General features: G+C 41.6%; 1 protein-coding gene across 5 annotated transcripts; it reads right to left on the bottom strand.

Moving 5' to 3' along the window:
• Positions 1-1,831: 1,831 nt before the first annotated feature.
• On the bottom strand, positions 1,832-23,951 carry sorbs3 (sorbin and SH3 domain containing 3). 5 transcript variants are annotated; one of them, XM_034090881.2, is made up of 21 exons: positions 23,816-23,951; positions 15,814-15,886; positions 14,895-15,086; positions 14,666-14,738; positions 13,728-13,861; positions 13,439-13,502; positions 12,445-12,483; positions 12,260-12,350; positions 10,975-11,083; positions 9,354-9,407; positions 9,103-9,210; positions 8,451-8,506; positions 6,890-6,960; positions 6,258-6,319; positions 6,080-6,126; positions 5,754-5,868; positions 5,521-5,646; positions 4,382-4,870; positions 4,166-4,257; positions 3,949-4,055; positions 1,832-3,252 (listed from the first exon to the last, which is right to left on the bottom strand). In XM_034090881.2, exons 2-21 carry the CDS (start codon positions 15,823-15,825, stop codon positions 3,191-3,193), a joined length of 2,103 nt encoding a protein of 700 aa, XP_033946772.1. In that variant the 5' UTR covers positions 15,826-15,886; positions 23,816-23,951; the 3' UTR covers positions 1,832-3,190. The 5 variants fall into 5 exon arrangements, with proteins under 5 accessions (XP_033946772.1, XP_033946774.1, XP_033946776.1 ...); XM_034090883.2 differs by lacking the exon at positions 23,816-23,951 and adding an exon at positions 21,385-21,508 and having other exon boundaries at positions 1,832-2,646; XM_034090885.2 differs by lacking the exon at positions 23,816-23,951 and adding an exon at positions 21,385-21,501 and having other exon boundaries at positions 4,769-4,870.
• Between the last annotated feature and the right edge of the window lie 1,200 nt (positions 23,952-25,151).

The following is a 25,151-nucleotide window of genomic DNA, read 5'->3' as shown; positions in this document are numbered from 1 at the left end:
GACGTAGTTCACCTGTCTGTCCTACCAGCGTGTTAATTAAAGGTAATCTCTTTCACCTGGCGTCACTGGTTAAACATTATAATTGATGCCCTGCACATTTTTATACTTTTACACAAAATGCTCCTACCTCACACACACACACACACACACACACACACACACACACACACACACACACACACACTGTCATTTTAAATTATGTAAATAGTGTACATTTCCAGAGTAACTTTTTGTAAACCTTTGATCAGATTTATCCTTTTAATTTAAATTGTATAATAGTTTTTTTAAACGTTTTTGTAGTTCTATATTTGCTTCTTCTGTATTACTGTGTTTATTTATGAACCATGACTAAGCAAATTCCTTGCAAGCGGCAATAAACCTGATCCTGATTCTGAAAGCTTGTATTAATTATTAGTTGCAATGTAACACTTCCATTTCTGCCACCTGTTTTATGTCTTGTTATATGTTTCTTTGTTAAGCGACCTTGGGTTGATGAAAGGCGCTATGTATGAGCCATTTCTTTAGTTTATATTATTTTATCTTTTTAGAGTACATGAGATTCTGTGTTGTGTATTGTGTATTATTTAATTTGAGTGCGTTGCTCCTGCAGGTCGAGGTGCTGCGGCCTACTGGTGTGGCTGACTGGAACAAACCGTGTTTAGACCTTGCTGGTTGGGAGCGTCACACAGCTTGGTTCTTTATTGTGCCTTTAATATTGAAGTATCAGTTTATGACACATTTGTTTATTTTTTGCCTTTTTTGGAATAAACTATCTCATTTTTCAATCGCATCTGGACATTTCTATATTTATAGAGTTATTATTATTATTTAATAAATATATCAGCTCAAATAAAAACTTTGTTCCAGTATTCTTGTTCTGGTTTTATTATTTCATTTGTACATTTCATAAAGGTGTTCTGTGTTATAAATGTACAGAACAAGTAGATTATAAAATATCACTTAAAATCAAAATAAGAATTGGACGATAAAATAAATGTAGGTTTCTTGTAGTCCAGTAGTAGACCCCTTTAATGACCTCAATAATAAACATAGACTAATATTTACACATTTCCAAACATCCAAAAACCAAACAGGGAATATTACAAGCTCCGTAAACATAGAGGTTATAGTACCAGGAATGTCGTAACTATACAAGATTTCAAAGATGTACCTAAAGGGGTCACTTAGTGTATATCAACTTAAAGGTGGGGTATGTAATCCACTTCAGAAACACTTTTTGTTATATTCCATGGAATGCTCTTAACATCCTGATAGCAATGAATACATTAAATGCTTTGACAAAAAATACATACAAATCTTTTTTCCTTTTTTTTAAATCTGTGGAAGCCGTGGCGCTGTAAAAAGCACGACCGATCATCTGAGCCGGCCTCGGATGGCCTACCTCCGGCCTAGCCTACCTGCCTGTCAGCCTTCCATCTGTGCACAAACTTATCTCGTGCCCTCATTGGTCATGTGCGCGTTCGTGTGTGTTGGAGGAGGGGCTCTGTGAGGAAGTGGCAGATTTTTTCCGGCTGCGTACTTTCAAATTCTAGCGAGCTGGTTTCTGCAAAATTACCTACCTTTAATAATTATGTTGATACTGTAAAAATCTGAATATCTTCATAATAAAATACAATCAGAACATGTTTTATGTATTGTATTTTGTGTGAATGTATTACCATTGTATTGTGTTTATGTCCATGTTATTTGATCGGTAAACATTTGCAAAATTCAGTACAAATACCTGTATGATAATGCTCCATACACAAGTCTTTGTTGAATCAACATTTATGAACAGACTTTACCCAAATCAAGACATGAATACGAGGTCTCTCAGTATCACTCTGTAATGTTTAATTGCATTTAAAAAATTGCGTACCATACAAATGAGATACATTGTTTTATAAGCAAATATATATTATACTTTCAATTTGATAAAAGGTTACAGTCTGTACAATCATCTCCTGTGTCTATACTTAATGATTCAATTTATACAGTGAAATCATGTATATATCATAGAAAAATCACCTCATAATAAGAATTTTTAATTAGCTTTCAAGGTCACACTTTTAAAAAGTTGCACTGTTAAAAACACGTGTGATTTTGGAAATACTGTGAGAATGTTAACCCTGAAAGCAGATACACATGATAAAAGCAGCAGTAGCAGAAATAAGGTGAGCAGGCAATTTTTTTAAATGGCGATTTAAAAAGAGAATTGCCATGAAATGTTACATTTGGCAGAGCTTTACTTCAAATACATGTACATTAAAAGATAATTTACCATTAATATGGAAGTAGTATCCAGACTTAGCTAAAGGTTATGCAACAAGGCGGATCTTGTACAATTTATAGAAGTTTTACATTTCATCTAACTTCCTTTCCAGCACAGAACATGACCTCTCTTAACTTTCACATTTGGCATCACTCTCTATGGCTTGGGAGGGACATCCACAAGGGCCACATTTCCCTCATTATTAACTTGCTTATTAAACCAATTCACACATTTACTATAACCACTCTTTTGCATAGCCTTGTATTAGGCTGTCTCTTGATATGTCCGAGCCATTACGTTACGCAGATTTCTACAGATGTTCTTGTTGTTTCCTCAAACATGCCCAGGGTATTTTCAAAGATCTGAAAAACAATCTGAGGAAGTAATTGAATTAAACATTAATCCATTTAAAATCCTGAAAAATGTGCCTTATTAATTCATAAATGCTCAGCAGTGGTTTGTGATGGCACTGTGGTGACAGAAACGGCATGAGGATCTCAAAAGGAACAGTGCTGTTCACTGAGAAGGAATGCAAATGTCCTGCAGCTGCAAATAGTTGCGGAACAAAAAAGTCCATTCTTTGCATCTGAAACAGTATCATCAGCATTAATTCTTTCCTCTCAAGTATTGTGTGTGAAAACACTCCCAACGTCCACACACACACACACACACGCACACGCACACACGCACTCATGCAGGGAGGGAGGTGAGGTGAGAAACCACTCGTTGTCCCTGCCTTCACCTCTGTTCTGGGCAACAGAGGGAACATGCAGGTCGGACTTAACTGGGATTAGCAGGGTGGTGGGTGTAATGGGATGAAGAAAGGCTGGGGTGTCAGAGAAGGATCTGAGCTTTAGCGAGTGTTTGTTCGGGCTCGTATGAGTCCAGGTGGATGTGGGCAAGCAGGAATTGCAGAGGTCAAAGAGGTGCCACGTAATTCCCGGGAAAAGTCCCAAAAGCACGAGTCCGTTCTGACGTACCTACAGAGAGCAGAGCACACACTGTGGTCAAACAACGGTGACAAACAACTGGAAGCACATATACTAAAACAATTCACAAGTTCATTGTTGCGTTATCATCTGCAATGGTTCATTATGTCCACTAGAGGGAGAGCTAACACAGCTGTATGTTTTCATTATCCTAATTGAACAGAAACACTAAGAATTCATGAAATTAAAACAATCTTAACAACATTTTATTATGTTTGACTTATTTTATGAATGGCTTTAGACTTGAAATGTACTGTAACATCCTATTATTTTATTCTTTATTGAACGACTTTACTGACCTTAACTGATGCCATATCATGTAAAGTCTACAAGGTGGTAACAATTACTCCTAAATACATTTGCAAGAAACATAAAAATATAAAAGGCGCCCTGAATGATTGGATTTGTGTATGAAACATATGAATCATGGCCTTCAAGTCACCGAATAGCAAAAAGCAACAACAATGGCGACACCTATCAGAGTGACTTCTTGTTAGCCAGTCCCTTCATCAGACATAAAACACTAAACAAGGGAATACATTTTAAAAGAATGATGTTTCATCCTTCAGGTTAAAACTATACTGAAGGCTCTCTCTATATATAGCTTCAACATATACATCTAAATTGAGGTAATAGAAAACTGTGAAATTGTTGTGATTTCTTTTTATTCATCTCCTTTGTCCTTACCTACAAACCAGCCATCGTCACATTTCTCCATCACTTGCACAACGTCTCCTTCTCTGAGCTCCAGCTCATCTGAATTCTGTGGTTTGTAGTTGTAAACAGCTTTATGTCTACAAAAGATACCATTGAAAAAAAAGACAAACAAATAGTTTGAGCCACAATTTCACCAAAGCTGCAACACTTTTGCAACCATATAGACGAATAAGATATGATGACATACGGGTGTCGTGGCACCGCTGTGGAGTCAGGGTTGTTTGGCACTTGTGGCAGGGAGTTAACGTGTGACCGAGCCGTCTGGTTTGGTATCGCACCCTGCAAGAAATAGAAACATCATGTCAGGCATTATGAAATAAAGGAATGATTAACAACACCCCTTTCAACACAAACAGTGGTGTGGACATGCAGTGAGATTCTCAGGCAGGGCAGTGGAGCAGACCTGTGGGGGGTCAGTGTGTCTGGGAGTGTTGGCTGTGGTTACTCCTACTCTGTGGGAAACGGCAGATTGTGTCCCAGCCCAGTGGTTGTTGTTCAGGTTGGTGGGTGAAGCCGTTTTTGAGGGCCATCGATTGGCTGTTTCTTTGGATACGGGTGTCTGAGTGGGGGAGCGTGATTGTGAAGCTGGGCTGCTGTAAGGAACAGGTGAAGACGGATTCAGAGGGGAGTTCCCGGGTTTAGGGCTGAGGGACGAGGGGGTGAAAGGGGGTAAGGGTGACCGCGGGCAGGGGGAGTGCAGCGGACGGCCTGGACTCTGGGGTCCGGGAGACATGGGGCCCCCCGCTGGGAAGTCTTCAGAGGACAATCTGGTGCGGGGCATCTTGTTGACCTGGACATAGTTGGACGGGAAGATGCCGCTCCGGTTGGTCCCTGAGATCCTCCCTTCTAACCACTTATCGTCAACGCGCCTGGTTACATTGATCACCTCGCCCTAAGGAAGAAACACAGAGACAAATATAACATCCACAGAAATGTAATATCAATATATTGCCTATTGATAGAAATCATTCAGTTTTAGTTTGGGAGTAACACGCAAACCTTGGTACTGCAAAACCCAAGTCATTTTTACACTTTTTCACAGTTTTTGTTCTAATAAAAAAACAAAATACAACTTGTTGATTCGTGAATTTCCATGTGCAGGGAGGAGGATTTTGTAAGAGAGCCAGGCCAGCTGTTTCCTCCTGTTTCCACACTTGATGCTAAGATAAGCTAACCAGCAGCTGGTAGCTTTTCCATTAGGCATACAGCCATTGGGAGTGGTAACAATATTCTCATCTAACTCCAATACAAATTTGAATGCATTTGATTGCTCATAACATTTCATGCAACAAACTTTTTTATCACCCTTTTATTTATTTTTGTATTGCTTTTTTATTAATTCTACCGTGTTGTGTAATGTTTATTTATACTGTTCATGCTCACTACTTGTAGCACTTTGGGATTTGAAATCAAATATGAAGTGCTTTATAAATGGAACCCATTATTATTATTATTACTGACTAGTGCTACAGATTATTTTTGTTCCAATACATAATTCATTAGAAACATTTCCTCTCTGTTCCAGCAACACTCGATACTCACTTTCCGGAAAGAAAGTTCAACAAGTAGATCAGCGTTGAAGTTAAACAGAGCCACAGCTTCCCCGTAGTCCAACACCTGCAGAGTGGGAGACCTTATCGGCGTTGGCTTCTCCGTAGGAGCCAGAATCTATGGAGGACAAGGGAACCAGGTTTGAGGAAGTATCACATGGTGTGAGATAACCAGCACAAGGCAACAGTACAGATAGTTCAAATGAGCCAGAGAGAGAAATGTACCTCCACGTAAGATGTGGGGAATATGCCCGCTCGTCCATGATGTTCTCCTTCAAACCAGTTGGCATCTACCTGCCGGTGGATGTAAACAATGTCGCCTTTCTGCAGCATGAGCTCTCTGATGAAAGGAAAAAGAATAAAGAGACACGCATAAGGAACATAAATTAGATTAAAGAGTTAAAAGTTAAAATGTGCATTCAGAAGACACTTTAGATTTGTATTTGAGTTTAAAATCTGATATCCTTTTACACAATGTTTTCTTGAGAACAATATGGTGCAATATGTACAAGAAAGGAAATGTCTTTATATCCGCTCACACTGTAACTCACTTCGGTGACTGAGCTTGGAAACTGAACTTGGCTCGTGCTGCTTTCATCTGGAGAAACAAACAATCATTCAGGATTCAAGATGTAGGTGCAGTCATTATGTGAACAATTTAGGATTGACAACATAATGCCACAACTTTGGTTATTCTTTTTAAGTATCAAGAAAGTCATGGAAACATACCTTTTTCTCCTCTTTCTTAGCCGGGAGCTCCATGGTTTCATTTGCAGGAGAAAGGCGATCTACTGTAGAGCAAAGTAAAAGGCACAGCGGTGTTTACGGAGTCTTAAATGGCACTCTTTTGTTCAGCAAATGTTGTTTTTGGATGTGTTGCTATGAACAGCTCCATAGGTTTAAAACAAGGATCCTGGAAATTGTTCAGGCTGGCTCCATCTGGACTCATTTCCAGAAAAAAACAATTGTTTAAAGCTAATCTTAAATCAGGTCTTCCGAGTTCCACTTCCTATTTTCGCGGGCTTCCTCCCCGCCCATCTACACCTTCGGTTTCTAAAGGGAAAAACTGCAAAGGCTTTTCTGTGCACACATCAGCCTCATCTGAAATGCCAAATACCGGAACAGAAGACAACAGTGGCAACTAAAGAGAATCGTGGGACCTACAAAATATATTAGATTACGAAAACCCTATATCAAATGTATGCCTGATTAAAGAAGCAGCCTGCACACGGGTGGGTTCAAAGGATATCAACGAAGAGGAAAAACAGAAGATGGTCAACTTATGGACAGTTTAAAGAAAGTAGGTGGGGAAATCATAGTGTGCATTGGTGTGCTGAGCCCAAAAGAGAATCCATGTTTACCATGTGTGGGGGAAGAGGTCAATGATGAGCCAACGGAGCGATGGACAGGCTGCTTCGCTGCTGATGAATTGCTGGAAAAAAGAAAGAGTGTAAAAGTATAAAGTGTGTGTGTGTGTGTGTGTGTGTGTGTGTGTGTGTGTGTGTGTGTGTGTGTGTGTGTGTGTGTGTGTGTGTGTGTGTGTGTGTGTGTGTGTGTGTGTGTGTGTGTGTGTGTGTGTGTGTGTGTGTGTGTGTGTGTGTGTGTGTGTGTGTGTGTGTGTGTGTGTGTGTGTGTGTGTGTGTGTGTGTGTGTGTGTGTGTGTGTGTGTGTGTGTGTGTGTGTGTGGCAGAATTACTGTACAACACATCTGGCTGCAGCTGCTAGATTTCATACACTGGACGGAGATGAGACAAATAATCAGACAGCTAGAAGGCCAAGCAGACGACATGTGCCTCAATCTGTTTAAGATTAAGTTTGGGGTTTAAATCACATCTACAGCCCCCACAACTGCGTTCATGATCAGAATGATGTATCTTTTGTTTCTGGGTTAACAATTAAATCCATAACCCAAAGCTTCCTGCCTGGCTGCCTCTGAATGCATTTACGTATTTCCAGACAGTACTGTTTTGTATTCCAGTATTTGCAGCTGGGCACCATGAGCTACATAACATGTCCTTAGCAACTGGGTGTTGGACAAAAAAAAACCTTATCCAACCAAACCAGGAAAGGTCAGAACCCATGAACTCAACTTAGCAAACAACAGCGAGAATCCTCCAGGAGAGCATTACGCACATGGAGAGAAATGTGGAATGCAGCCTGCTGTTTCAAGGAACAAATACTGTCCGTGAACTTGTTAACATTCAACAGCTTCCTAACAGAATCCAGGACAGAGATTCACCTGATCAACTAACTGGACAGGTACAAAGAATAGATGGTTGTGCTAACTGCAGGTACTTGTTTCTTAAAACGGCAGGAAGCAACGGGAAGTTACTCCCACTCAGGGAAACAATGTCAAAGTGCATTAAGAGGGTGTTGGGCTCAGAGGAGGTCTGTTGGTCAGTGATTGACTAAGGCCTTAACATTGACCTGTCTTGCATGTGCGTCTATTATGATATGCACATCACTTTAAAACCTACTATACCATCATTATTTACATTTAGCTATCACTAAAACGGTGTGCAATCGATCAAGTGAGATTACAAAAGTCTAAAATCCACTTGTTTGTGAGGAATTTGCATTCCAGAAACAGAAAGATACAGGAATGCCATGGCTTTGTACAAAACTAAGTAAAGGTACAACTATGCCAAGAAACACTGAAAGCCCTGAATCTAATTTGAACAGTATAATGGTGTGTGTAAGAACAACTCTACACTTTGGTGTATAGAAATGAAACTGACAACTAGTGACAAATGATACTAATGTGCATTAAAAAACTCCTTTATTTAGTCTTTAAGTGGAACCTTTTGTGGAAAATACCCTTTTAAATGATACAAATGTCAGTTTACATGCTATTTTACCTTTCTGAATGTCTCTTTAAGTAATCATATGTATGTTGTTTTCTTAAGTTATGTTGTCACTGACCTGTAGTCTGGAGTCCCAGTCTTTGGTTCGGTTCCCAGCTCTTTGCCTCTGGCCTCCTGAAAGCAGAGTGAACATTAAGTTAACTGTGTTCCCTTGCAGCCCGCTGTATCTCACAGCTCAGAGGAAATCTCACAACAACTCAGACAAAGTAGAGGTGCTGACCACTCCCAAAGGAGCAAGAAATCCCCTGGGTCCTATCCTCCACAGTCTAAAACACATCACCATTCATGATCTGTCTGAGCTGCCAGGGATTTCAATCAAATCGCAGCCTATAAAGCAAATGTAATCAAACGAGAATCAGGAACAGCTTGAAAACCAAAAAACATTCTTGGCAGGGTTGCATCCAGATCACTCTCTAAAAGCATAGTGGGAAGAATGTAATTGATTGCAAAATGTCTTCATTTTTTTGGCAGCCAAATTTGCAGGCAGGTGATTAACACAGCACATCAGTCCAACAGCAAGACAGGCAGGTGATTCCAGGGCGGTCATCCAGGAGGAGGAACAACACACAGGGCTAGCAAGATAGAAAGCAGGGAGGGACGCTGAGTCTCGCAGCCTTAATTGGGGGGGGGGGGTGAGGGTAGGTGAGGATTCTGCTAGATTTGGAGGGAGGGATGCTTCTGCAGAGAGAGTCAGGAGGGGGGCTCAGTACCTCACCCCGGCCTCGACGCTGCTTCTTCTGGGAAAGTCTCCTCTCCAGGCCCTGGATCTCCGAGTCCAGCTCAGCCTCAAAGCGGCTCAGCTCAGAGACCAGGCTGGCCTGAGCCACGCAGCCACGGAGTTGGAATGGCAACATTAAAATACAGAATACTAAAACAACATGGAGCTAATGGTGTCCCTTTTTGTGGTGGTACAAAGATAGAAAGTGAATGCAGGAATTAAAATGTTGTCAAAGAAGCTCACCTCAACTGAAGGGGGATTCGGTGTCTCGGGTTGTTTCTTCTGGGATGTATGCACCTAATGCAAGCAGAAAGCGACATTAAACAGAAGTTATTCTTTCATCCACAAAAATGTGGGTAAAATCTAGCTTTGGGACTTTGCTGCGGGTCCATGTTCATGAATAATGTTGCGTTTCATCAAATTGCTTTTATGTACTTTACATAGAAAACCTGGGGTCAGGTTATATTATTCCAGAAAGGAGTATTGGTTTGATTTGGGAACAATGGAACTGCAATGAACAGTCGGATGGAGTCTCAATAGGGAGCCACAACACATTTGTTTGTCCTGGAGCCCACTATGAACTGTATCCAGCCATGCGAAAACCCTTTCACTTCTATTCTGACAATGTGTTTTCAATTCAAGAAAGGATTTGGATCCCATAAAAGAGTTTGCCCAAAGAGAAAATCAGCACATCGCTTTTAGTGGAAGAATTCAAGACAACTCGACTGTAATCTGGACAATGCAGTAACTGGATTAAACTCTTGAATATCGTATACGAGGTTAAATGCTCAAATATCCCGCTCTCAATCCGTCTTTACAAAGAGAACAGCTGACTCTATCAAACATTACTTTAAAAGGCTCTGTTGGAGAGAACCAGGAACCCCTTGCTCCATTTCCAGGTCTTTCTGTGTGAAAACCTTGGCTGATGGTGTCCATGTGAATGCCAAGGCCTTCCCCTCAGCTGGGAGCCGTCCTCACTACATGCACAGACTGCAATGTCAGTGTGAAGCAGCACAACACCTGATATGGTCTGAGCACTGGTTTGCTAAACGCCGTCCAGGGGATCGAACATAGGCCCGCTGTCATAAAGAGGAAATTAAATAAGTCTCCATGCTGTGAGGCATTATACACCACAAGAGGTTAACACCATAATGCGGATCACAAGACACCTCCGCTCCCATGGGGGAGTGGAAACAAAGATTCCTTTTCTTTTACAAGCGCGGCCACTGGGCACAAAATGCACCAGATCTGGGACATTGTTGCAAGAGCCATTAAAAAAAAAACTACCATAGAGACACCGCTCTGTAACTCACCAGGGGTTTTTAAACACGGTGACAAATAGAAACGGCTGCACACTCAATAACAAAAGCTCTTGGACACTGGAGAATACACAAGACAATAAATTACAACCCCAGCGGTAAATAAATATCAGTCAAAGTGTCAGCTTCAGCAGCTCTTAGATCACTGACTTTCAGCACAATACCTGATAGGAACACAGACATAAACACTTAGATCAAGGCTTTTCTTGTCTGGAAAGCTACATGGATAAATGTTTAATCCTCGGAATCAAAGAAAGTGAGAACATCTGGTTGAAAGTGGCAGTAACGCTGTGAAATGACCACATTCACAAGTTCCCTCGCGTGAGAAGATGAAATATGAGGACTAATCCTTAAAGAAAAGGTGCCCATCCTGAAACCTGTTCCTGATCCTCCCCACTGGGAAATCAGCTAAGACTAAACAAAGAATTCAAAACCATTAGAGCCAACAACAATGCTAGATACATTTATCCATCCATCTACCTAATGGAGTTTTCTGCTAGATTCATATCAGAGCCTCAGCCTATTATTAAACGGGAGGTTGTTACCTGGTTTTGGCTTTCCGAGTTGCTGCTCTTTCCAGGCTCGAAGTCAAATATGCTCCTCGGTTTAGGGGGCTGCTTTCCCGGGTCTGACAGCTTATCTACATCCTCGCTCCTGAAACATAATACCCCAACACACACACACACACACACACACACACACACACACACACACACACACACACACACACACACACACACACACACACACACGTAAATCCTGGCTTCATTGTGAATGCCTGTAAAAACAAATCCCAACATGTCTGTCCCACACGTTTTCCCTCCACTGCTATTGGTCTGAGTTTGGGTTGGTATTCACATAAGACTTTATCTGATGTGAGGAATGCATTCATTTTGATGTGTAATCTAATGCATAGTTGAAAAGAATTCAAAAACAGCAGCACAAAAAACATACTGTTAAATATCCTCTACTTCAAATATGCACATTTTCTAAATTCTTGTATCTAACAGCGTGCGTGCAAAATAACTTTGGTGTTATCTCCAGAATTAGGTTTAACCCTAGAGCATATGTTTGTTTTTTTCAACCCAAGCTGTATTAGTCTGAGGTCTGAACAAAGGTACATTGCTAACCTTCAGTAAGAGCTTTAAGAAGTAGTTTGACATATTGGTTAATATGCTTAGTCACTCTTGAGAGTTAAATGAAAATATAGTGTAGCCTACAGTAAATATGAAACTAGCAGAGAGACAGTTATCTAGTGAGCTAGCCTGTCTGAACAAGCACCAACTAGAAACCCTTATACACACAAATCAAAATGTTATATATCTAATTAGTTTAATTTATTTCGTCACAGAAAGGCTCCCAGAGGATACTCCAAGAAATAACTGCACAAAGGTAGACGAGCTGTTCCTTCATGGTTTCAGTCTTTGTGCTAAGCTAGGCTAACTAGCTGCTGGCAGTAACTGTATAAAGACAAAGTTAGATAGAGTAAAGAGTGGTATCAATCTTCTGATCCATCTATCTCTGTTTGAAAGCAGGTTTACTTTAATTAAATAAACGTTATTAAATTGCCCACAGGTGTTAAAGTGAGAGGTTGTTAATTTGTCTTAAATATGCAATATGACAACACACACTGGCAGCTTGCCTGTTTTCCCTCCAGTGCATGCTGGGATATGCTAAACTAGCTATCCTCAACCAGTTAGCGGCAGCTGACAGTGGCATAACACATAATTTAGATTAAATGTTGTAACCATTTTAAGTGGACATCAAAAGTGTCAGAACCCCTGCAATATCCCCCCTGTGACCCCTAAGCAGTCAAACCAGTAAACTCACCAGTCTGGTAGGGCTCCATAAGGTGTTAGCCTGAAGAGATTCTTGTCTGCTTCATTACTTTCTTCTGTGATGTTGGCAGATAACTGGATTCCTGCAGATCATGTGATCAGAGAAGCTCAGTCTTAAGTAAGAAACAAGTGGTTATGTAACTTTGCAGGATAACAATGTTTGGTTGATTCACTTACGTTCAGATGACCATCGGTCTGAATCTTCCATCTCAGGTTCTAAAAGTACAACAGAGAGACTCAAACACTGAAGTAGGCTACTTTGTAAGAAAAATCATCAATACATGCCATTCTTTTCCAATTACTCACATGCAATACCAATTGATTTGTCTTATATAGTAATACTATTATATATAGTACATAGTATGTATAATAGTATATATGTTATACTATGTATTAAAACCTATAGTAAGACTTTAAACCACTGTGTAGTATATTAGATATTGTGAAAAGTGGTATATTGTGATGTTAGTGAAAGTATTATGAATACAAATACAGTAATTTAAGCAAAATGTACTTAGTTACAAAGTTAAAGTAGGTTACTGATTATGCAGAATGACGCCTTTCAAAGTGTTGTATAATATCAATATTACATGATTAGATATTTTACTGGTATATTATTGTTTAAGCAGCTTTTTAATCTTGAATCTACTGCCTGATTCCCCCATGATTAAAAGTTGATCATATTTGTTGTAGGCCTTCATAAAAAACTAAAATATCTGTGAAATGTCTTTGCTCTACCAGACATCATAGGTAGCGCCTCAGTGAGATGCAGACGCCCTCATTTGGAATCCAAAAGTGTGTCCAAAACAGAAATCACTTGCAAAGAGCTGAACATTTTCTGCTGAAACAAAACGAATCCAGAGTGGCTCAACCCCCTCAGTGCTGCATGCAGTGCGGTGCCATTAACCACACACATAACAGGGAATGTGTCTCTATTACGCAACACTTTATAGAGACAAATGAACAGCCTGGGGTTTAGATAAGTGACTCGATTGTTATCACAGCCAAAACACAGAGATGACATAAGACTTTGGTGCTCTTTGATCATGTCTTATTTTGCCTCTCCAATAATCTGCTCGTCTGCTGGATCCCCTCCATAATACCTGACACTGACAGAGAGGAATTCACTGTGGTGTTGTGTTTGAGTCGAGAGGAGGAGGAGCGCCCTTACCCTCTGGCTTCTTGTGAATCTGTCTGAACATGCTCTTGTACCAGTCTCTGGGCTTGTTCACACTCTGGTTTGAGAATAAAAGGTAGAGTGCAGAAGGTAAACACATCTGGGGGATTAGAGCTAGGAAAAAACAGCAACAATGGATGAAGCAAGAACATAAACCTGTCAAATCAACATAAAAGTACAGTTTTTCTAGACGCAGTTAGTTGAGAATGTAGGCAGACAAATAATAAAAGTATTAGAACACATATTTGATAATCAAACAGTACATTATGTATTTTGTTCTTACTGATCTGGAGGCAATGGGCATCCCAGTTTCATCTACTGGACCAATTCCTGAGAACTTGATAAGCCTCTCCTCTCTGGTGGGAGTCCTGCTGCGTGGTAAAGTGGTGAGGCCTTGGACGCCATTGGACAGTCCATCTGAATCATATTCCAAAACCACATTTAGATATATTTTTTCCCTTTATTATACATTTCAGATGAATGTAGGTGTGTTATGCAGCCATGAGTCGACTTTCAAACTCTTACACAACACACAAAAGCAGTCCACATTATTGCGTACCTCTTACACTTCCTTTGAAACTTTAACTGCATGTTGTTTACTCTTTGACAGTTTTAATCTCGTACTCTACAAGTTTCTTAAGTGGTTACTTGTAAACTGATATTTTTAAATACACCTCTTCCTTTTAACCACTTTACTCTTTTAAATGAATACGCTGTGACTGACCGTCAAATCCTTTCAGGCCTCAGGTCACCACCACAAAAAATTGGCTAAGCTTTCATAGTTTATACACAATTTACTTCTGGGGCTTACACATGAGCTGTTTCTTCAACACTTTACCTAAATCCATTTCAGGACAACAAACCAAATGACACTTAAATATTAAACTCCTTTCCCTATTCTTCTACTCGACAATCTTCTACTCCTCACATCATTTAATTTCCCTGCTTTGACACTTCTTCAACACCTATACATTTCATTACGATTATGCATTCAAACCGAAATGTCTTGCTCTTTCCACACTTACATTTTCAAGAGCCATTAGAATAACATTTTCTTCAAACATTGTATCAAAAGTTAAGGTTTCCAGCCTCATGTTTACATGAAGAAATCATTACATTCTAGTTAAAGTCTTAACACATTTAAAATGTAAAATAAAAATGCATTTCCTTAGCGCTTTAATTGACTTTTGTTATTCACAGATTATAAAAACGGTACCTTACCTTGCCCTTGGTTTGGACCATAATAAGATCCAAAGCTGAGACTTGTCGGTCCATTTCCATTCACTTCTGACACCTTGAGATGAGCAGAATTAAAGACATTTAATAATGGTTTCCAAACATATCCATGGCTGTCATGCCTCAGTTTTCCACAGGGAGGAGCACTTGTTTACTGAATCCAACCTCTAACCATTGCTACTAAACTCAGCCTCCAGGAAACCTGTGTGCATACCTTAAACTCCCCAGATGACAACCCCATGGAGCGGAAAGGGCTCAGAGGAGGCGTGGGGAGCCCAGGGGAGATGACCACCACCTCATGGGTCATCACTGGAGAAGTCAGGATCTGCTGGCCTGAGGAAAGTCCATCATCCCCGGAGAAGATGACCCGGGAGCCGTTTGGATCACCGACCACCTCCACACGTTGCTAAACAGAGAGGAAATGAGAAATATGAACAAAAACAATGTGTGAACTCTGCTCCCGCCATGTGCTCCTGTCGGCCGGGTAAACACCACTCTCTACGGGAGGTCATGTGAACTTGTTAGCGGCCCAGCTATTCTCCAGAGAAAAACTGGCCTCAGCGGGGGACCCTCTGATGAAAAGGCCCCTAATTTATTTAAAGCAGGACCAGTGGGAAGTGGTGTTCCACCAACTTCATCATCTCTCCAGCCACAACTGCAGAAAGGCCTCATTCAAGGTGCAGAGTGGGGGCACTGAAACAGGAGAGGACCATTATGAGCCCATTAACTCCTATTCAGCAGGCCAGGGGGCAGGGAGGTTGGGAAGGGGGCCGCCGATGTCAACCTCAAAGTCCCGCCGTGCTAGCAGCGGTCTCCATAGTGATATTTTTACTCCCCCCGTCCATGATGGCCAGTCTAGCTCTCCTATTGTCACGGTATGTATTTGAATCAGGTGCCGTGGTCCTCCCAGGGGTCATGGGAAAGCCTCTGAGCCTCGTGGAGAACTGCTATCTGCATTAAAGGCATGTTGTGTTGACCCTGGGCTAACCTTTGTGACATCATGAGTGGCTCTCCTGGAGTTTGAGGGGTTAAATGTGTCTATTCAAGACAATGGGATTTGTTTCATTGATATGGGATGTTTGTAATATGCGATAATGGGAAAGTCAACATTCAGAGTAATTAAAGAGTATTACCTGAGACTGCATGTGATCAGTTTTGGTCCTTGTGTGACGGAGATGAAACGCTTGTGCCCAGCATCAAAAGAATCTGCAAAGACATGAGAAAATAAACACTATTTATTTATGTACTTTTTTCTTTTCAATTGTAAAAAGTTTCTCGAGGAGTTGCAATAATCATCATGAAAATAAACTGTGTTTTATAAAAAGGGAAATGTTCAGGGCCTTTAAGATAAGAGTATTGTCCGAACATGATGATAAGGTTTTTGTTTTTAATTTTCTTTGTGGCAGATTTTACATTTATTCAGATTCAAACACAAAAGTAATCTGTTTTGAATCTTGTAACAATCGGTCACCACATTTTCAAATGTTTCTCTATCCTGATGTTTCATGGAAATGCACACGTCATATTATCACACCGTCTTAAAGAGGAGAGCACAGACATAAATACAGTTGTATGTGAAGCTCTTTGTTTAATTGTGTGTAGATAAGGGCATTGTTGAATGAGAGTTGTAGATCGGTTACATTGTCTTTGCAGATTTCCAATGTATATCTTATTTATTCTGAATCTTTCAGCATGCCCTTTTTTAACCCTTTGAGTCATGATTGTGTGGGTTTCCACAAAGCCTCTCAGTCATAAATCACATGTTGTATCCAGACACAACTGTTCCATTATCCCAGCCCACCAGTATTCAGAAGACGGAAAGTTGGCGTCACTTTCCCCTGGTACTAAAAAACGAGTGTGACTCACAAGCCTGCTTCACTTTCCCACTCAGACAATGCCATAATAAGCTGGACTGAATGATGGAGAGGGTCTGCCTCTGAAAGCGAAGCTCCTAATCAATTGCACCCCAGAAAACAGATTAGGGGCTGCTGTTTCAGCTTCAAAGGCACGGGGAGGATGAGGGGGAGGCCATTTCCGCTCCTGTGTACGGCAGGCACCTCTCATCTACAGTGGCTAAACGGCCAATAATAACTTTGCAGGCATAGAAACCACAAACGCCATTCAGCCCCTGCAACCCTGCACTGTAAAACCAAGGTTAAGTCTGTGTGCACTGTGTGGATATAATGTATCTTATCTTGGGAGAAAAACAACAGATTGTAATGAAACAGTATTATGGTGCAAGCTATGGTTACGCAGCTTGGCAAGAAGCTAATTATCAAGTGTGGCTACTAGTACTACATGCTGAGAGCTGCCCAACCCAATTTGCACTAATGAGTTCTCCTTGTGGCATTTGCAACTGTGGATTAGGGTCTATAATTATTGTGGTCAATTCCAAGAAGCCTATATTAACTGTGTCTCTGTGCACAGGGTAGGACACAGCACAGAGAGCATGCACTGATAGAATCAATCCTCCTCTTTCCAGACAACGATGTCACTCCATGTGAGTCATCATCTCCTAATAAACTGCCTTACATAACGGGAGAAATATGGGGACCGGAGGATAGTGCCTGCTACAATACCATTACTGCTCAGGCTTGACAGACGACCTATCATCGCCCACAGCAATCACAGCCTGCTGATTATCCGTCTGACAATAGACTACATTGCAAATAAGCCACATTAACAAATGATGGCTTAATGTAATCTCATTTACAATGTGTATTACCTGCTGGTTCTTATTAAGTCCGGATATCTCCTCAGGAGGTTGCTATTCACTTAAAAGGCCCCATCGCATTAATGAACAAAAACCTAGACGAGGAACCATTTGACTTCTTTTTATGATGTCTCCACACAGGCCTCTTTAAAACAGGAATTCTTAAAAGCAAACAAAGGAGTTCCTTCTTTTTAAATATAGCAGCTTTTTCCATACCCATTCATTTCAAACTAGGATTGGTAACTCGAAAACATATGAAAAATGATATTCATAAAATGTATATTCAAAAAGGTGCAATCCAACAAATAATGGGACTTTTATAACATGTAGGGGATCACAGGCAACACAATGAGAAATGGTCAATTTTGAAGCAGCGGTGAAGAAGATGTTCTGACTTTTAGTCCCTCGTAATGTCCAATCCTAAAATGCAACCTAATAGCTTTCTTTCTCAACTCCTATATTTTCTGCCTTCCGTTAACCATTTCGAGTTTCAGGAACAAGCCAAGATAAAAGGCATGACTGACCCTTTTCTTACTTTTACTTTAAAAAGCTCTCTCCAGAAGCAATAGAAGACAATTGACAATTGTTCTCTGGGGCCAAATATTCCTACTGGGTATTAATTCAATAAGTGTAAAATGGAAGAAATTCCCTTTTGATACGCACTGCAATGTATTACATTTATTGAAAGGAATGCCGGCAGTGAAAGCAACTCTGTGACACCAAAAATCTGACAATGCTGAAACCCCTGTTTTTTATTTCCAAGCGGGACTCAGTTGATCGTGTGTTATGTAAAGAACAACTGATATGTGTCTTAATATTTTTCTAGAGTCATGGAGCACTCTTTGTTTGTCCTTTAAACTGATTGTGTAAACATTGACACGGAACTCCCTCCACCCGGCAGCCAGAAATGCTTCATCGAAGCCGCATCCTGATGTAAACTCATGTCATAACATTGCTCTATGTCTCAGTGGTGCATGCATTCCCCCTTCAAGAGCACCAAACAGGATCCTACCTAATAAGGACAAATCAGTGATGATATCAAGCAAGAAAATCCCTGTCCAGAAGTCTGGCTCTCCCTGGGGTGGCTCCGGACGCCCAGTGCATTTTTACGTAATTACCGAGACTCAACAGCGGAGGTTGCTAAGCTTTCGCATGGACACAGGGCTCAGAAACTGTGCGAGAGTGTTGATGCTATCTGTTTGAAATGTATGAACTTTATAGCCCGACGTATTAGCTAAACCCCTGCTAGGCGAGAGGTTCATTATCACCACAGGATCAGTTTAGGATGGAAGGAGCCATAAAAGGCCTCAGCAGAGGATGACATGATGCCCTGCGTTTTATATTTCCATCTTACTGCAGTGATTCTTATGCTGCATTCTCGCCATGTTTGAATCTCAAAGGCTTTGTTGTCATATGCACAGTAGCTATGGCAATGAAAACCTTAAGTCCCAGGCTCCTCCAACAATGAAACATAAGACCTAAAACAATAAAACTAATTAAAAAAAACAATAAAATAGTAAAAACAGAGAAGAATAAAAGCAAGGAATGGAGATGAAGTAAACATACATGTCAGAGAAAATACAATAAGCTAAATGTTGCAGGGAATGTTGTAAGTGAACAAGTAAATGGTCCCTAAAGTAAAGTTAGTCCCTCACAGGGTAACTGAGGACATCCAAAGAGACAATCAGGGGATTTAAGTATGATAATATCTGCATCTGTCCCCAGGGTAACACATCCGGTCTCGAAAGAAGCACAGGGCCGGATGTTAAGCTGATTCAAGAAACAGAATTCTAACAGCTCCGTCATGAAATCCAAAAGTTGTGATAAACTTGACATTTAAAAAAAAAAAGTTTAGTTAGTGAAGCACAAGGTTTTTTTCGTATCCTTTTCTGACCCAAAGGAGCGGATGAGGAACCAGACTATTATCTGAAGTTGCTGAGCCAGAGCAGCCACTCAGCAGCTAAAAGGTCAGTGAACTTCACCACACCCCTGTGATTCCTCTGAATCACAAAGGGAGGTTTCCATGGGCCGGAAAAGCAACAAAAACCTGAATGCAATGGAAACAGCAAATTTGCAAACCTTAAAAATGTGAGAAAAGACAAAAACCATTCACTCTACGGTGATAGCAAGTGAGATAGCTATGAGGTCACTATTTCTCAACTCTCATTACTCATCAAAAGTCTGTGTTTCCTTCCTTAGGATGATGTGACTGGTCTTACTGAGAAGCCCCTGACCTACGATGACCTCATTCTCCTCCGCATGCAGAGCTCCTCGCATTGTTCTGTCTAAGAACAGGGCTGCCAAGGTGACCACACACACCCTCATGAAAACCTGACACACTGTTGACCCTTTTGTGATTTGTCGGTGCACTATATTAGTAAAGTAGTGATTTGCGGTCATAGGGAGAATCATGATGTCCATACATCATCAGTGCCCTCGGAGAATGTGTCAGTGATGAGCTGGGACAATGACGGAGAGTCCTGAGACTTAAATAAACCAAATACAACCATCGCATCTCCATTTATCAGCACAAGTGTTGTTCTCTGCTTCCGTGTGCAGGGTGAGGAGAAGTGCTGAGTTAATGAGTGACTTTATAAGGTGGGAACTACTGCAGAAGAACGGATCCTAGTCCTGCTGACACAAATTAAGGACACGGGCCAAAATACAAGCTCAGTATTCTCATACGGTGGCCATGTTTTTAGGGAGAGCACTGACCTGCATTGCATTTGACATTAAACACTTAATCTTCAAAAAGCATACACACAGTCTGATCTTCTGATAAAGTGTGTATTTCCTGACTGAACAACACGACAGACTGAAGGGTAAAGTCTTTTTAAGCATTTGCACAGACAAATTATCACCGTAGCGACGTAGCCTTAAAAGTTGCGTAACAGGGTCACGGATAAATCCTGCCTTAATAAGTGGTAAGAAGGTAATCACGAGCACATTTGCTGAATAAATACAGGGGGTATTTATTTCTAAACACATTAAATGAGTCACTCTGTAGTTATGTGAGAGACGTTAAAGGTCCCGTGAGGTTTAATCACGCAACCATGCTGCCCTGCGAGCGAAGCAGATGTGCGGCCCATACAAGGTTCTGGAGCTGCTAGTTTATGATATGCAGTTATTGGGGGGAGACACACATTTATCAGTTGGGAAGTATGCCACCTCCTTGTATGGTGCTCCTCCAGTCAGAGCAACAGGAGGAGTCCGTGTTTCTTGTCAATGGAGAGGCAATGTGTTCCCAGGAGGAGAATAAATCAAAGCCTCTCTCTGGGAGAATACCCCAACGCTGAGCTGAAGTTTATCAAACCTGTCTTTACAACAAACACACTTCTAATCATCCAGGATCAGTCCTTGTAGGGTGGGTCTGTTAGAGTAAAACCATAATGCACTGTGTCAGACAGAGCATGAGAAAATACAAACTCAAATCACTCAAAATCTCACAAATCCTCATGCCTGTCATTTTGCATCTTCAAAGCTGAGTGCAGCCTGTGGATACATGTATGAGGTCTGGCAGCGGGACCCTCGGTAATATTACAAAGGGAATCAGAGCCGGCTGTGGAAATCACCCTGACAGCAAGGGGAGCACCAGTGATGACTGGATGGTCCTGATTTCAGGCCATTAGCGTTGAAATCTGCAGCGGGATGGGAAAATAAGGTCAGACTCTCGGCAGGCAGGTGCGCGCAGCGATCACATGTTAGGAAACAAGGTGCCCTCAGTGCCCTCTCTCACTGTAACTCACACAAGGTCTTGCCTCCACAGATTTCAACATCAAAACATGGGTCAACATGTTTTCAGGTGCACGGCAGAATCAGACAATGTACTTGTGGGCAGGTCTGCAGCACTAATCCTGTGGAGCAGCCCTGAGCCGTCAGACAGGTTACCCAACATTTACTCAGAAAGAAAAACACAAGCCAAACAAAAATTAGTTTCAGTGTCAATGTTTAAAATCAGTCCCTAATATTTAAACACACCAAGTGGACTCACCTTAAAGTGGCTCCAACAAGTGAACTCACGCCTCTTTCTGTCAGTGTTGCTCGTAACCCACGCTGCTCTCTAACTGAGACTCTCCAGGACACACAATCTCTCCCTTTCTCTCTCTCTTACTCTCCGCCCTGCCTTCCTCCGTGCAGGACTTCCCGGTTGACAAGCATTGCCATAGCAACCCACTTACGGCCCTCGTTGAAAAAGCACCCTCTGCTCTTGTCTTGTCAGCTCGGGGGTGAAGCAGCCCTATTGTTGTGATGAGGTGATATTTCACAGGGTTAACCAAAGGGGAATGCAAATAGTTAATCACCTCCACCGCCCAGACACTGCCCAATGACTCCATGACACCCCCTCATGACTTAATCTCTCCTCCTTTTTGCTTTTGTGTGTGTGTGTTTATGTGAAGCCTACAAGTAGAGAATAGGAGCTATTTCTGTTCCAGTAGCTCTGAAAGTGTTTCAGAGTCATAACTCCAGACCACATAGTACACCGCTGAGTCCTGCTGACTTTTCTCACACAAACACAAGCAATGCTGTTAAAGGAATTATAGCAGAGACTGAAGGATGTTCAAACTATTCAAATCAGGAGATGCAGTACGGTATCTGCGCAGATACGTCAGTCAGCATTCAAATTCCAGCAGCATGCCAAAAGCAGTCAAGAGATGGAGCTCATGTCTCTAATCCTCCTCTTGCACATAATACTTGCCCAAATACAACCATGATTTCAAGTTAGCCTGCATTGCTGGCCCATACAGAGCTGAAATCTAAAGTGCTGACAGGCTTGTTTTGTTGCTGCGTCACCAGCAGGTACAAGGTGAGCAGTCACATAACAAATGTAATCAGCTGTTATACTCATGCACTTTGGGTTGCCGTTATAAACTGACAGGACATGGAGTAGGCTTTGTCTGAATATGTGCAGTTAAAGCTTGAAATGGAAGGACTCCGCTCTTTTTGAATAATGCAGTGGTCTGGCTTGGTGGAGCGTAACTCGGGGCAGATATCCATTTACAGCCCGCTCTCCTGACAGGGTTGTTTTTGCCAACAGTTGAGCCACTGAACCTGCGGGCCACGCGGGGAAGTGCAGGTTATGAGGCTCCCCTGGTAATCTGTGTCCCGCAGGAGCAGACTTTCACCCCGCTGTGACCACATCTGACACCCTGTCACTCGGCAGCTACATGAGGTAATCACGCAAGAGGAGATTGAAACTTTGGCCTGGACCCTGACACCTCTCCACACACTGGATCCTTGTTCGCTTTGTCTGTCTCTTCACTAAACAAACACAAGGCTTCACCAATGCCAGCTCCCTTTTTTTATTACAGCGACACATTGTGAGATCAGGAGGAGAGAGGTATGATGTGTGGCAAACACTGTCCGTTCACACTGAGCGGTATGTGCCGGTATTTCACAAGAGGAGCTCATTAAAAAAGATTCCTGCGAGTGAATTAACCATGACATAAATCTGTTACCCAAAAGCTGCGAGTACAGTATAGCCCCGAGGCTTTTTTCCTTTGTTGTGAGAAAACAAGAGACAACAAGTCTGTAGAAATCAGGATTAAATGAAGCTGGAGATAATAATAATAATAATAATAATAATAATAATAATAATAATAATAATAATAATAATAATAATATATTAATTGTATATAGCGCTTTTCTGAACCCAAAGACGCTTTACATTTGGGAGGGAGGGTAGACAAACAAAACAAAAACAAAGACAGAACCAAAAAGAAACAAAACACAACAGAAAAGCAGTCAGGAGGAAGTTGATTGAGAGGGATGAGCCGACCTTTAAACAAACAACACCATAACCATGAAGACAGATAAGTAGGTCTGGAATCTGGACGTCATACAGTGTCATTCATATCACAGGTTGAGGTAGCACTTTAGGAATGTTTCTGGGAACAAACTTTAAAAAATCATGGTTTATTTTAACGGTATACAAAAAAACGTTTTGGTCTGAACCTTGCATGGGGACTTTAGGTCACAACGTCAGCTAACAATGCCTGATATAGTCATAAATCCTCATGGTAACTGCTGTTCTTATTTAGAAAAGTTTGGTGACAAAAAGTGCATTTCTTACTGGAAAACATTCAAACCTCTGAAGCGACAACATGAAGCACATTTTGAAGTAAAATATTGGCATCTGACAAGTCTGACAAGTCAATCCACAACTGTTACATAACAACGTCCTGAACATTCAAAAAGAAACAGCAATAACGATGAAAGCACAGATAACTAACAGCCCTTATCTTGTTTGTCTCAGAGGTTTCAAATGATGACCTGAATGATGACAACATGATGCTCAAATCTGTGCCAGACGCAGCTTCCTTCCAAATCAATAGTCATTCAAAATACATGGGAACACCAACATGAAACTCATGGCAAGCTGGAACAAGTTGTCTGTGTTGTAAAATAAGTGGTGCAATACTTACAAGCGGGTGCAGGCCGAGCAGTGAGGTCTCCTCAGTGCAGAGGAAGTGAATGGAGAGGAAGGAGGGACCGCTGCTGTTCTCCTCTCCCTCCCTCTCCCTCCCTCTTTCTTTCTTTTCTTTCTCGGGCCGGTGTCTTTTATCTTCGGTGAATGATTCAGCGTGGGTCTGAATGTTTGACTGAGGGTCCGTAGGCGTGTGTGTGCGTGTGTGCGTGCGTGTGTGTGTGTGTGTGTGTGTGTGTGTGTGTGTGTGTGTGTGTGTGTGTGTGTGTGTGTGTGTGTGTGTGTGTGTGTGTGTGTGCGCGTGTGTGTAAGCATGCACTTTAAAGCTCACCAGGGAGAAGGCCCTTCAGTAATAGTTTCCATCCACAGCTGGAAATAATAGAGATTCCCATACAGGCACAGGCGCAGCGGCACCTCCCTCCAGTGTTTCACGTGTGAGGGAATAAGAGGCCATTTCCATAGTCATCCCAAAGACCTGAATAACACACATGCCATAACAGCACTATCTATTCACTGTTTTCACCTCATTCACATCAGGCACAAAGAGTCTGGAGGGCTTTCTATGAGATCCAGGTGGCTTCATTGCTCACCTGTCACTTTGCAAAGTCCATCTTTACATTCAAGAACAACTTTTTCTGAGTACAGATGCACGCACGCACGCACGCACGCACGCACGCACGCACGCACACACACACACACACACACACACACACACACACACACACACACACACACACACACACACACACACACACACACAGTTCAAAAGTCTCAGTGTTTCCATGTTTTCTTCCAGCACCATACTCACCCATGAGGAAAGCCTTGCAGCAGAGCCAAGAGAAGTAGTAGCTACTGCTTTCCGTTTTAAAGCCTCAGTCCCAGCACAACTGCAGCTGTGTTTCTGTAACTAAAGAGAAAGTGTAAAACTTCCATTAAGCCCGGAGCTTTATCAGTGATCCACACTCCCATGTTTTCCCTCAATCCGGAGATATTACTCTGCAGACGCCTGCTGGATTCCTGAAGCAGAAGCCTCAGCTCTGACATCCAAGATAAATATTGAACCGGTTGGCTGGAGGATCAGCGACCAAAGGTCACAACTCTCTCCTTCTCTGCAGTCCATCTTCATGCGGAGATGACCACCTCACCCTCCACCCTGACACCTCAGATGACTCAGTGGAATCACAGTCCAGATGAGCAACAACCTAGAACAAATGTGGAAAGGAACAATAAGCCTTTGCAATTTTCACTCCCAAAAAAGTCTTAAAAATATATATTTGTAATGTTGGTAATTGGAGTTGTGATGCTGTAATTGTTTGTATGTTAAAAGTATGAAA

The sequence above is a fragment of the Pseudochaenichthys georgianus genome, chromosome 9 (genome assembly GCF_902827115.2).
Source record: "Pseudochaenichthys georgianus chromosome 9, fPseGeo1.2, whole genome shotgun sequence".
NCBI lineage: Eukaryota > Metazoa > Chordata > Actinopteri > Perciformes > Channichthyidae > Pseudochaenichthys > Pseudochaenichthys georgianus.
Note: the sequence above shows the minus strand (reverse complement) of the source record. Positions and strands in the feature narration are given on the sequence as shown.